General features: G+C 50.3%; 1 protein-coding gene across 1 annotated transcript in view; it reads right to left on the bottom strand.

Moving 5' to 3' along the window:
* The window catches only part of EFCAB6 (EF-hand calcium binding domain 6), a 226,274-nt gene that overhangs the window by 161,099 nt on the left and 51,491 nt on the right, over nucleotides 1-13,684 (bottom strand). The window contains exons 8-9 of the mRNA XM_046010713.1: nucleotides 5,768-5,904; nucleotides 1,387-1,499 (exon numbers count right to left, since the gene is read on the bottom strand). Of these exons, the coding sequence (XP_045866669.1) occupies nucleotides 1,387-1,499; nucleotides 5,768-5,904 (250 nt within the window). The remainder of the gene's footprint in view (nucleotides 1-1,386; nucleotides 1,500-5,767; nucleotides 5,905-13,684) is intronic.

Raw genomic sequence — 13,684 nt, 5'->3', positions numbered from 1 at the left:
CATTTTGTTCTTCCCTCTCAGGCATTTCAACAGTCTGCTTTGGAATTAAACAGCTCAAATCTCAACTCCATCAAAAACACACTGCACGACTTTGAGGACTTCATTTAGCACCCTTGGGTCCACATTTTCTCATCTGAGAAATGGGACAATAATACCCAACTCACAAAGTTACTGAGAATACAAAGTACGAAGGTACTGAGAGAAATCAAAATCAAAATTAAAGCTGATAAAGTGTCTACAGAAAGCATAATAAATAAAAGCTTTTTATTATTATATTCTTTATGTGACTTATTTTATGGCTTACCTGCCCTGTCTTTTAAAAATACACACACATACACCTGCATGCACATACTCCTTAAAGATACAGTATGCTCCTGGGCTTTGAACCCAGGGAAGGTCCTAATGGTATAAGGATCTGCATGTGAACTAAAAAAACATGAGGGATGAACCGGTCCTTGGAAGATCATCTTATCCAGTAATTCCCAAAACTCGAGAGACTTTAAGGAGAGCTCGGTCGTCTGCTCTAAGTGATCATAGGGAAATTGAGCTAAAATCTGGGATTTGTCCCTGTTAAGTTTGCTAGTGAGGCGAATCTGAGCATTGCAGAAGATGCTCAATTTTTGTTTTATCAAATTACACAGGGATGAGTGACAATGCATGCCTTGAATGAGCCGTTTGCAGGTGATAAGGCCCTGAGGCAACCAACCACTTGCCTTGGATGACCAAAGGCACAGTGGAGGCAACTGCTTTCTTCATAACATCCTCAGGGAACCGGACTCCACTCTCTCCAGAACTATCCAGCAGGTGTCAATAACTCTGGGCACTTTATTGATGAGGCTGGGATAAACGCCATCAGCGCGAGGAAAAATCTTCCTTCCCAAGGTTCAGGCCTGTACAAGCCTGGCTTCACATGTGTGTGTAGTACAATGCAGAAACTACACAGCGACTCATCCTTTTATATAAAGATTTTTCCCATCACAAAAGGAGTAACAGGTTCATTATATAAATTTTTGAAAATATAGAAGCAGCAGAAAAAAGAACCAAACAACAACCCAGAGACACATCACTTAAAAGACAATCTGTATTCTAGAATTCCTTTCCCATAATGTACTGATACTCCGCGTACACTTTCCGTGTTACCATTAACTTCACGGAAATCATCGCTCGTGGCTGCACGTTTTACCGGGTGGATGTGCTGTGACTCACTGAATCCTTCTCCTGTGGTTAGACACTTATGTTATTCTTCTTAGTAACAATGCCATGGCTATCTCTGTGCATAAGGCAGTTTCGTATTTGAAAGTACTTCCTCAGAACAGAGTCAGAGAAGAGGGATTACCATGCCAAAGGACACTGAAATCTTTAGCTGTATGCTTATAAAACGCTCACCTTGACTTCCCCCAGAATACTTAAGATTCAAGTCATTATTCATACTGAGGTTCCTCAAGAAAACGTTATAATCCACTGCGGTGTCCTTACCAATGTTGTAATGTTGTGCAAACCTAGAAGAGAAATGCTCTTTGGTAATCAGAAATTATGAGACAGAGAATCTGAAATGAAGCAAGGTCTCCTTGAACACCGGGGCTGGTGTTCATTTTACTGTGTATCTAGCTAGAGCTGAAATTCCAAAGTGAACCCCGGGAAGCATGACTGCGAGACGAAAACACAGACGCTGCGGAGATCGCTGTACTTGGCCTACCGAGGCCCGTGTAAGATTCCAGTGGTACGGACACGTCTCAGGTCCCGGTTTTCTCCCTTCTCTGGCAAGAGAAAGGGGCAGCCAGGGCTCAGGCTGCACGTGGACAGCAAAAGTGGGTCCCGCCTGCCTTTAATAATTACGGGGCAATGATCTGGACCATGAGTCGGTTAGCAGAAAGGCTCCATAACCAGTGACAGCTAGAGCTGGGGGTAGGATGGAACATAGCCCACCCTCTTGACCAAGCACAGCATATCACAGAGACAAACTGAAGCCCTGTTCACTGTGTCAGGGGCAAAACTTTCCTTGGAGCATTCTATGATTTCCACAGAGAGAAAAGAACATTATTCAAACACATAACCAGGGTGCCTGGGTGGTTCAGTCAGTTGAGCATCTGTGTTCGGCTCACGTCATGATCCCAGGGTCCTGGGATCGAGCCCTGCATTGGGCTCCCTGCATAGTAGAGAGTCTGCTTCTCCCTCTCCCTCTGTCCCTCCCCCCTGTTCATGCTCTCCCTCCCTCTCTCTCTCTCACGTGCCCACACAATCTCCTCGCAAATAAATAAAAAAATTTAAAAACCAAAAAAAACCCACTTAATCAGTGTCTCTCCCTAAAAATACTGAGATACTCTTTTTTTTTAAAGTTCAGATAAATAATGTTTGGATTTTTTTTTCTTCTTAAGATGAATATTCTGTTATTCAAATCTGCCACTTGATAAATGGTTTTCTAGATGATTTCTGCATTATTACATTTATAAAAAATTGACAGTTTTTAAATGTTTGGTTATATTATCTCCATATGTGTTGGTTTCTATAATTACCTAGTTTCATGCTGCTTTCTAAAAATTTAGTAATTATCACTTAAAGTATTTGTTATTTTTCTGTTTTCCAAATTTAACAAAGAGTAATGTCATGTATTCATTTCAATGCATACCTTTTTTTTTCCACTTTGATGAATCTTGCCTATTGTTCTAATAAGAAAAATTATCTGGAGACAGGATAGCTGCCAGATGCTCACGCTCAAACTCCCCCAATAGCCGTATCTTTCATCCACCCTCTCTGCCTTGTGAAAATACGGCCATAGGCTCGGGGACGCAGGAGGCTGACCTCCTGTGCTCCTTCGTGTTTGGGCTGCCATCCTAAGGAAAGCTTTGGCTTCTCTGCTGCTCCAGCAACATGTCCAGATCCTGATAAAAATCTCATCCCCAACTCCCCTGTTCTCTGTAAAAATTCAGCATTCCTTCAGACTGCTATCTCCTCCGCGAGAATCCTGACCTCTCCTAACGCCCAGCCCCAGCCACCTTCATAATACCGGCCACATAGTCATTGAGGACACACAGACAGAATCCCATGGTAATATTTCCTACAGATAAAATGTCAAAGGGCGTCTGGGTGGCTCAGTGGGTTAAGCCTCTGCCTTCGGCTCAGGTCATGATCTCAGGGTCCTGGGATCGAGTCCCGCATCGGGCTCTCTGCTTGGCAGGGAGCCTGCTTCCCTCTCTCTGCCTGCCTCTCTGCCTACTTGTGATCTCTGTCTGTCAAATAAATAAATAAAATCTTTTTTAAAAAATATCAAAAATTTAAGCCTCATACTGCCCAGACGTGCAGTATCCCACAGGCTTTTTTATAGGAATAAAGGCAGGGGAGGCAGCATCCTTCCTGAGTGAAAGGGCTAGCGCCGTTTTCCCAGAGCCCTGTGCTCTGGGCAGGACAGCCGGCACACCTGCACAGACCTGCAGGCGAGTTGGTCATGCAGGGAGGCCAACTGTAGGGGACAAAGGGAATGACACCCATGGACCCATAAACCTCTCTAGCGTCACCACCTACAACTAGCCGTGGGCTTCACTGGTCGGCTCAGGCGGCCAGCTGACCCTCAGTGAGTCTGTCGGCTTTTCAGGCTGCTCATCCGTTATTTTATCGGGATTCAAATACTTCAGTATACAAGGCAACCGAGCGTGGAGTGTGAGAGATGGGAAAGGAAAAGCAAAAGCAAAACCCAACCGGTCTCAGGGCAGTGTGATTAAGTATAAAACTGGCGATGATTTTCTCTCTCACCTCTGCTCCATACACGCTGCGTGGTGTTCTGCTGCCCAAAGAGAACTGTTTTCCCAGGAATAAGGCACATTCCTGGAATGTCCATGACCGTGATGGTCACTGCGGGACAAGCACCTACTCTGTGCCAGGCGCATCACAGGCCCACTGTGCACATCACGGGGAATCCTAGCGCCAGCTCTGCAAAGTGGGCTCCTCGGTCTCCACTTCTTTAAGAGGAAGCTGGGTCTCAGAGGAGCCCAGGAGCCTCCCGAGGTCCTAGGCCCGGGAAAGGCGTCCACAGACCTGACCCCAGGCATGCCCGACTCTATAGGCCAGGCAGGCATTTGCCGCCGCCCTGAGACGCAGAGGCTGGTGTTCAAGAGAAAGCTGTTTCCGATAAAAGAAAGGATTCAAAAGTGCATTGTGTTTCCTGCTCAAAAACTAAAAAGGCCAAGTTAATACTGAAGCATCTTCTCAAGGAAAGAGTATATTCTTGAGCCTCAATAAAGAAAAGCATTAAAGCAATCGAAGAAATGGTCTACTTTTGATCTTCTGCGTTTCTGTTCTAAAGAAAAGCAATTCCATTATGTTAAGTTTCTCAAGCCTTATCATGAAAACAGTATTGTTGCTGAGGCTTAAAAAAAATCTCAAATAAAAATTTGTGGAGTTCTTTATTATTCGATACTTATGAGATGGGGAAACAGACAGTAACATTTTTTATAGATTTACTAGGTTGGAGACTGCAGTGCCAAACACAAGGTTTATTGTCAAATAAAACACTGTTTTGTTTTTTGATGGCCTGTTTTAGAAGAGTGTTGCTTCTGTTCTATAATTGCGTGCACAAAATTATTTAATTTGTTTTGTTTGGATCTTATTCTGGACACTTTCCCAGTCGGAAAGATGTAAAAATTAAAACATCTATTATGTCCTTTTATATTCTGAGGTGGGTTATAGAGAGGAAGAAAGAAGAAAATATTCAAAAGACCAGGCAATACCTATTCTTTTTTAAAAAGTCACCTTGCTTCTCAGCCCCCATGATGCCCAGGCCATGGTCACGTGCCCCCTAAGCTTGCTTGCCGCAGGAGCAACTTCCTGCACTCCTTCCAGAAGCAATGTCGTCTTTATGACACCGTGCGAACGCAGCCACCAGTATCATCGGGATTTATAACTGCGGCGTGACGCGAGACTCTTCGGCTCAGAGTGAAATAATAAGCCTGGATACTTCTGTTAACAGCCTGGGGGATACTTGGAAAGGGGGGGAAAGGCAGGAAGAGGAAGAGAGCCTGTTGGCCAAGTACCACAGAAATGAAGTTAAACGTGGGCCCCCTTCTAGTGACTTCCATTCAAAGCTCAGGCAGCCACAGAAACCAAACCTTTGGCTTCTTCTAAATGATCTGGAACTTATTGGATGCTCGACACAAAACAACAAAAAACGAAGCCCGTGCAGGTTTCTACACGCTGCCCTCGGGTGAGCAGCAGGTTGGGGTGGGGGTGGCTTTCGAAAGCCATGAAACAGCTAAACGTTTAGTTATTCACCGTCCCCCTGCTGCAATGTCCCCTGGACCCCAGCAACAACTGTCCACAGGGGAAAGTTAAGTTTCTGTTATTATATCAGGAGGGAGAGCCAACAGGGAACACATCGACCAAGGAATAATTCCTGAAATTTGTTCTTCTCTATCCCCGGGCTTTGAGTCAACATCAACTGTGAACTGGAAACACGGGGGACGACGGGCGTGGGGCCAATCAGGGAAGGAGAGACAACTGGTGATGGATTACTGAAATAATCAAGATGTGTTCTGATCTGCAGGCCAGATGACTGCCACCCTGGGGACTCTCAGAATCCGAATCATTAGCTCTCGGATCCGCGCATTCGCGGAGAGTGCCACCAACAGAGGAGACATGCCACGAGAGCCTCTTTTAAACAGTCAAGACAGAGCCGGGGGAGGGGGTGACGTCTGGTCCCAGTGCACCTGCCAGGCCCCACTTTGAAACTGGGCTAAGTTCTACTGAGCCACCTCTCCCCAGATCTCCGCTCACTTACTTTCTGTATTCGTCACTTTTCATCTTCAAACAGAAGGTCTCCAGAACTTTCCTCAGCTCACAGGGCTGGATCAGACCGGTCTTGTTAACATCAACGAGCTTCAAGGCTTTGATAACAGTTTTAATGTTTTTGAAAATCTGTGTAGGAAAAAGTGATTTCGGAGAAGTCAAAAGACCCCGTGTTAAAACCAAAATGGTCATTAAAAAAAAAAATGTGAACATTTTTAAGCACTTCTTGTAAAATAAATGTTTTCAAAGGCTCACAGTTGCAGGGATGGCAAAAGGACATGTCTATGGAGAAAAGAAGACTTTGTACTTATCGCATGTTTGTAAAGCCGTTTTCTTGGTAAATGGTCTCAGTAAGTTTTTAAAAAGTCTTTCTGATGCAAAGCAGTCAGTCTCATACACAATTCATTCCCTTTTAGAGCCGTGTGAAAAATCTTTTCTGTTGACCGGTGCTTAAAAACTAAAGTTCAGGCAGGGCTGAACTTGGACGGTCGTCATTGTTGCAGTTACACATGCAGGTTGTTACTAGGAGCTGCGAAACAGTGCTGTGCCTTTCTACCCCTGAATTAAAAAATATATATATATATATATATAGTAGAAAAGTTGCATAGATGTCTTTCCCAAACTCAGCAAGGGCATATTTATTGGGCATACAAACATGAAAGGCATTTGGATGAGCCAAAAGAGGATGTGGGAATTCAGAGTGCTAAGCTATGGGCTTACCCCAAAGCTACTGGTACTTACAGGACAGGAACCTCGCCAGGCCTCACGGGTGCCAAGCACGGAGCTATGTGATCAAATCCCCCCAACCCACAGGAAGGAAGTATCACTCCCCGTTGTTAGAGAAAACTAAGGCTCAAGGAGGCTACATGAGTCACCGGACATCACCTGCATCGACGACGACGATACCAGGATTCTAATGCAAACCAACCCTTTAGCCAGGGTACTGGAGGAGGAGACAAGACATAAAATAAATATTCGTGAAGCTGAGCTGTGGGAATGAGAGCCGGATAACAGGGAGAGCACAGAGCTGGAGGCCGTCACAGAAGGGAACGGGCACTTCCGGCCTGAGTCATCCGGGAGGCTTCCTGCAGGAGGAGGCATCTGAACTGAGAAGGGTGGCTAGGGCAGCACAGGAATGCATTCTGCACGGTGGTACGTGACGGCTGGGGACGGGATTGTGGATGAAGAGTGATGGAGGGCTGGCGTAGCAGGGCTTCACCAGGTCTGATTCTGCGCCCTGGGCTAGATCAAGTCCATCCCGAGTCTAGAATCGGGTGATCAGTGCCTCTCAAGAAGAGGCTTGGGGAAAACACTAAGAAGAGCAGGTTGTTCTTTTTTTTTTTTCTTGTTATTAACATCCCTGTCTTCCTCAACACTGCCTCTGCCAGCTCCCCTCACTGGACTCCGTCTGACTGGGGAGGAACCCCCAGCAGCCTGCTCCTGGGGTGGCTGCCCTCGCGCTCACACCTGAGCAACCACGAAGCTGGTGGGAGGACGGCCACTGCTCCCTCTTCTCCCTGGCTGCTTGGACCTGAGTCCCAGGCCCAACCGCCCCGTCCCTGTAGTCACCACCGCGTATGTGCCCCTCCGCCCGCCTCAGCCCCGGGAAGCCTGCACCCAGGTTAAGCCAGCTCAGTGCCTTTTCCAAGCACCTGATGTGACCCATTCGACGCTCTCCTGGGTCCCCTCACCCGAGGGCGCTATGTGTTCCTGCTTTGCTGTGTTAGTCCCTCGCCACCCCCATCCCGACTCTGACTACCTTCTCCCCTCTCCTGACCTCCCTTCCTGTGCCCCCTCCTTCCCACCACTGACAGCCTTGCTCCTTATTTACAAGAAAGACCAAAATGGCTGTAAGACGACAGCCAATGGCCTGGTCCTCCCCAGCATGTGTTGGACTCCAAACCCATGGGAGGGGCCTCCCCTCCTGGGTCATGATGCCGCCCACCGGACACGCCTGACCCCATCCCCACAGCCACGCTGCCTCACTCACATCTCCCCACAAGCTGCGCCCCTCCAGGCCCCACAGACTGGCTCCTGGCAGCCTCCCACCTCTTCTCCCCCACCGCGTTCCCCCCACCCCGCTCGCTGCTCTGGGGCCACACACCAGCCCCTCCACTGTTCCTCCTCAGTGCCGGGCTCCTCCTGCCTCAAGGCTTTTGCCTTTGCTGATCTTTCTGCCTAGAACATTCTTCCCTGGATACCCACTGCCTCACTCCCTCACTTCATCCAGATCTCGGCACACCTGTCATCTTATCAGAAAGGCCTTCCTGACCACAAGGGTAAGTGAGGACCCCACCTCCCACCCCCCACGCTCTGATCCTCGTCCTCCCAGTCCTTCTCATCAACTGATTTCATGCTCATCTTGACTGTCCGTCTGTCTCTCCTTCGGGAACGTCAGTTCCCTGAAGCTGGGTTCAGAGCTTTGGCTCCAGGGTCTGGCTCAGTAACTGTTTGAGTGAATGAATGAATCTGTCTTCTTTTGGGGAGAAGGCCACGCCCTAGGAAGCTTTGCTATCCCCCCTCAGGGCCGATCCTGGATGTAAGAATGCCTCGGTCTACCATCGATGTGAAATGATTCTAATAATATCATCCTTGAAGACTATGAGTGCAATGTCTGTTCCGTGCAAAGCCCCATGCGAAATTCCAGACACATCTCCCACTGCTACCAACCGGGGAGCGCTGGCTGAAACCATCTTACTCTCCCGCCCTGGGAATGCCCAGCGAGGAGGAGGGGGCTTGGTGTCCGCGGGGGCGAGGCTGGCTCTCGGGTGTCCTCCCTCAGCCCAGCGGCTTTGTCTCAAAGAGCAGAGCCGCGGCCGCCGAGCACCCTTGCCCGGCGGTCACACAGGACCCACGGCACCTTGTCTGCTGCCAAATCCCGATTCACCTCTTCTGGTAAAACGGAGGACATGAGGCGATGCGCTTTTTTAAACCCCCGAAGCAGCCCATATGGGTCTCCAGCGTGGAAAGCCAGGAAGCAGCGAGTCTGGCACAGAACTCACACCCACCAGAGGTATGTCTCCAAGTTTCTTATCATTTGTCAGACTGAAGTTTGGCAAGATCTGAATTGAGCTGCAGATGGCGGGCTTATCGAAGGCGGGCGAGTTAGGGCCACGGTGTACAAGACTCGTCCTGTCCGTGACAGGAGAGAGGAGGAAAGTGTACAGGAGCCAAGTGGCCGGGGTCATGAGAGGGACGGTGTCCCTGCCCCACCCCATTTCCCTGTTCCCTGGAAAAGGGAGGAGAGGCAGGAGACGAAAAGGTAAGGACAGAAAAATTGGATGGCGTGGGCAGCCTCTAGCTCCTTTCTAGGCCAGCGAGACGTGTGCCATTTTGGTCGAAGTGGGACACGTCTGTCTTAAGAGCCACTGTCTCTGAGCCTCCTGCTTACCCCCCACGCCAGCCAGCTCCAAATCCCACAATCTCGCCCCCTCGCACAGTCCCTGGGCTCCAGCCACAAGGAACTACCCAAATTCACAAGCATGGCAGGCTCTCCGGCATATGCTGGGAAGCCCTCACCAGGCCTGCGAAGCCCTCCTTGATCTGACCCTCCCTACCTCTCGTCCCCACCCCTGCTTCCCTCCCCTACTCTCTCTGCTCCGGCTGCCAGGCCTCCTGGTTCTCTCCTCCTCCCGTACCAGGCACGCTCATCCTTCAAGACTGTTGCACCTCCGATCTCTTCCTCCCGACAGCTCCCTCCTGGCCTTCATTCAGGTCTGTCGCATACCACCTGCTTCCCACCGAGGGAGGTCCGCACGAAAGTCCGCTCTCATCCCTTCCTGACCCCTCACTTCCTCTCCGTGTTCGTCTATGCCCGGACCACTTCACGTTTCTTTCTGTATTCGTTGCAGGCCAGGTCTGCTGCCCCGGGCCCTTCCCTGATCCCGCCACTGTTTCTTCGAGAGCCTGAGTCCTCCCTCTGGCTTTCCTAATTACGCTTCCTTCCCAGCGCTGAAGCCCAAACTTCGGTCTTGCCATCCGTGTGTGTTCCTGCCTGAACCAGGTCCCCAGCTCCCTATCCAGCCTCTGCTCTCCCGGGCTCCATCCCTCAGTCCCCACTGCTTCGTGGGAAGGGACTCCAGAGGGCCAAGCCCCGGGAGAGATGCCAAAACTGAGGCACAGTCAGCGAACAGAAAGGAGCCGCTGCCTGTCGTTTCCTCCTTCCAAACCCAGCAGGTTGCCCTGCCCGGGGCAGAAAATGAGCTCTTGTTCTGCTTTGGCCCAGAGGTGGGCCTGAAAGGGGGCTCTCCTAACCTGATGGCGCAGCCTCCGGATGCCTGACGCCCTTTGCTCTGCCCCACATGCGGCGGACTCTTGTCTCCCACCTCTTTTTGTACGCGTGCAAGCTAGCAATGGTTTTTACACTTTTTAATGGTCGAAAAAAGTCAAAAGAAGGGTATTTGTGACATGTGAAAGGAGAGTTTCAAATTGCAGTATCTGTAAGTCAATGTTAATGGTGCCCAGACAGGCCCGTTCAATTGCACGGTGGCTCTGGCTGCATCCCCTGCAAACAGAGGCAGAGCGGAGTAACGTCTGGTCCGTAACGACAGCAAGACTTCCTAGCTTTACACAGCAAGTTCGAGGCCCCTATTCCACTCTCCCCCACGCACTCCCACGTCGATGGAGGTGGTGGTGAGTGTTGGGAGCTTTTTGTGCACCAGGACAGGGGAAGCCCTGAGGATTTAAAAGAAAACCAAAACAATAGCTACTTACACCTTTAAATTAAAGACTCCGGAGCCAGGAAATGGGCCTGAGGCTATGAAGGAGCTGCTCTCTGTCTTCTCTTCCCAACCATCTTCCCAACCTCCTGTGCTGGCACCCTTCAGTCCCAACACCCTTCCTCCCCACCCCAAATCCCAGGCCCACCCATGAGCTGCTGCCCATGGCTCTCCGAGCCGCATGCCAGGCTGGGTGCCGGCCACCATAGCCCAGCTCTCCACCCCCCTACGTCCCCCAGCTAATGCTAGCTGGCGGTCTCCCCCTCATCCTGGTCCCCGCTCCTCCTTCTCCCTCCCTGGCCCCCGCTGCATGGAGCCCCTGCCTGGAGTACCACAGCAGGGCAGTATGTGACCCTCTCCATGTCCTTGGAGCCCCAGGCTGGGGAGATGTCCAAGGACAAGGGGGAGGATGGGCTGGGCGGTGAACCAAGCATCTAGGGACGGGAACCACAGCAAGGACAGACTAAAAAGCCTAGATTCTTCCATCTGGACAGCAGGGCTGGGGAATCGTGGGCTGGAAAGCTTTAAGTTCTGCACTGTGGCTACACAAGGCAGGACTCATTCACCTAACGTTCCCAGAACAGAAACGAAGCCCTATTTCACATGGGAGGGAAGTGAAATGGGGGGGGGGGGGCAAGAGGAGTAAAATTAAAATATTCAAAAAAAGATTTAGATGAATTTATGGAAGGCAGACTCTTAAGTGCTATTACCAGAAGCAGAGAACATTTGACCTTAAAGAGTGAGGCGGGGACATGGTGGGGGCAGCGGGGGAGGGTTGCTGGTAGAAACCTCCCACAGGTATGATGGTGAGCGACACCGAGAACCACAGAAACTGCTCCTGGCGGCAGCGGCTCCCCACCCCCACCACGACGCCAGTGCCTCAGTGCTTCCCTCCCTCCCCACGAGGACCTCCAGACAGTGTCGCCCATGCCCAGACACTGGCTCTGAGCTGAGACTTCAAACCCCAGCTCTGTGCTATTTTTCAGGTAACCCTGCAGCAGTAACCTGACCACGAAGCTTCAGTTTCTTCATCTGTGAAATGGGAGTGAATAAGGGCACCCTGTGAGCTGTGGTTGGGAGGAAAGCAGCTTAGGTGTGCAAGCACTTCAGGTGGCATGTCATAAACGGCAGCTGCAGACTGGGACCAAAGGCTGAGGACAGAGTTCCAAGCGACCAAACATCCGCATACCTGTGTCAAGAAATAGTGAGTACCGCTGCTCATCCCGCCCCAGCCAACTCCTCCAACCCCTTCACTGCCCCCCTGCCCAGCCCGTTAATAGGAGCCTTGAGAGGACATAAGGTGTTCAGTAGGCAGGAGTCCAGAACCAAGGATAGGGCCTGGATTAATGAGTATTTGTTGAATGGATGAATGTATGTATATATGAATAAATGGATGGATGGATGGACAGATGGATGGATGGATAGATAGATGAGAGGGCGGATGGATGGATGGATGATGGATGGATGGATAGATGGATGGATGATGGGTAATAGATGGGTAGGGGATGGATGGATGGATGGATGGATGGATGAATGATGATGGATAGATAGATGAGAAGGTGGATGGATGGATGGATGACGGATGGATGGATGATGGGTAATAGATGGGTGGGGGATGTATGGATGGATGAATGATGATGGATAGATAGATGAGAGGGTGGATGGATGGACGGATGATGCATGGGTGATGGGTGGATGGATGGATGGGTGGATAGGGTGACTGCAGTATTCACGGAGAAGAAGCTTCAGTAGGTCAAGGAAATCCTTGTACAGATGGACCAGGAACCTGCAAGAAGGGGCATGTGGGCATCTCATCTCCCTGGGGACTCAGTGATCTGCTGTACACCTTCCTGGGGAAAGGAACGGAGAACAGGTCAGAGACAGCAGAGCAGAGTGGGAGGGGCCGATGAGTGCCAAGTGCAAACCTCCTGCGGTCGCAGATGACATGTGTAAATTTCCAGTGGATTGACTGGAGACCAAGAAAGGCAGAAGGCCTGAGTTGTCCCCCTCCCAGGGGCTGCTCCTCAATGAAGGGACCCATACAGCCTGAGGATGTGCAGTGAACCACCCAAGAGTAGAGCTGAGAAGGTCTAGAGGAGTTATGCCAGAGGTGACCCTCCTCATCAGGGAACTGTACAGTCCAAAGCCCCCTCCCCAGCACAGCCCCCCCCCAGCATAGCCCCCCCCCCAGCACAATTATAATAACTCCCCATGTGCTACCCACAGAGGACACCAGGACCCCAGTGAAGGAAGAGAAAGGCACACTCCCTTTCCTCAGCCCTCATCAAAGACCCCAACTACAACTGGCGGGGAGAGGGACAGAAGGACCAGCGAGTAAGCGCGGGGCAGGACCCTGGGTTAGGAAAAGGGGGAAGAGATGGCCCAGTGGGCCTGGAGCTGAGCTCAAGGTTGAAACTGGACTGGCCTGTGCTAGACTCTTATAACTAAATGTGACCAGAAAGCCATGAGATCTGCCAAAGATACCCTTAAGGAATGAAAAGGCAGATTTGCTAACGCCTGCTTGAGAACAGTGAGAAGAGAACAATCAAACTGCTTCGTCTGTGTGTCCCACTGAGATCAGATGGTTCAGGAAACCGCTAACAGGGCCTGTTATCAGTACGCTATAGTTCTTTGTTTAAAATTCTTTTTATAGCACTTTGAGCTCCAGGAAAGAAAGCTGTGAACCCAAATAAATATGACCACCCAGACGTTAAAGGAGGTGAGAAAAAGCCTAATGTTTCCTCCCAGAAGGCCAGAATTCTCAGGCTGCAAATAATCCTTCTTTAGGCCGGGCTCTGATGTGGCCCTTACCGGAGGAAGGCCACGCTTCTTCACGCCAGAGCGCAGCCCGCCCAGTAAACTCACTTCGACTATCCACAGTGTTTCCTTACCTGCGCCTGGCAAGCTCTTTCTTGCACCGTTCCTCCCCCGGAACCAGGCTTCCTTGCCCAGTGTCTAGCAGAAGGGGGTGAGAACGGCCTCCTACCCGCCTGCCTGGGGACTGAACCCCAAGGGGAGGGGGCTTCTAGCAGCTTCTATGTCTTGGCTCTGCAGCAAAATGGAAGGGTTCAGCATCCACGGCTGCCAGTCTGGCACCTTTCTGTCATCACGACTACATTCATTTTAAATTTAAGGAGTAAATTTTTTAAATGAAACCATGAGAAAGGATTTTTCTTACAATAAACACATCA

This window comes from Meles meles, chromosome 7 (assembly GCF_922984935.1).
Source record: "Meles meles chromosome 7, mMelMel3.1 paternal haplotype, whole genome shotgun sequence".
Lineage (NCBI taxonomy): Eukaryota > Metazoa > Chordata > Mammalia > Carnivora > Mustelidae > Meles > Meles meles.
Note: the sequence above shows the minus strand (reverse complement) of the source record. Positions and strands in the feature narration are given on the sequence as shown.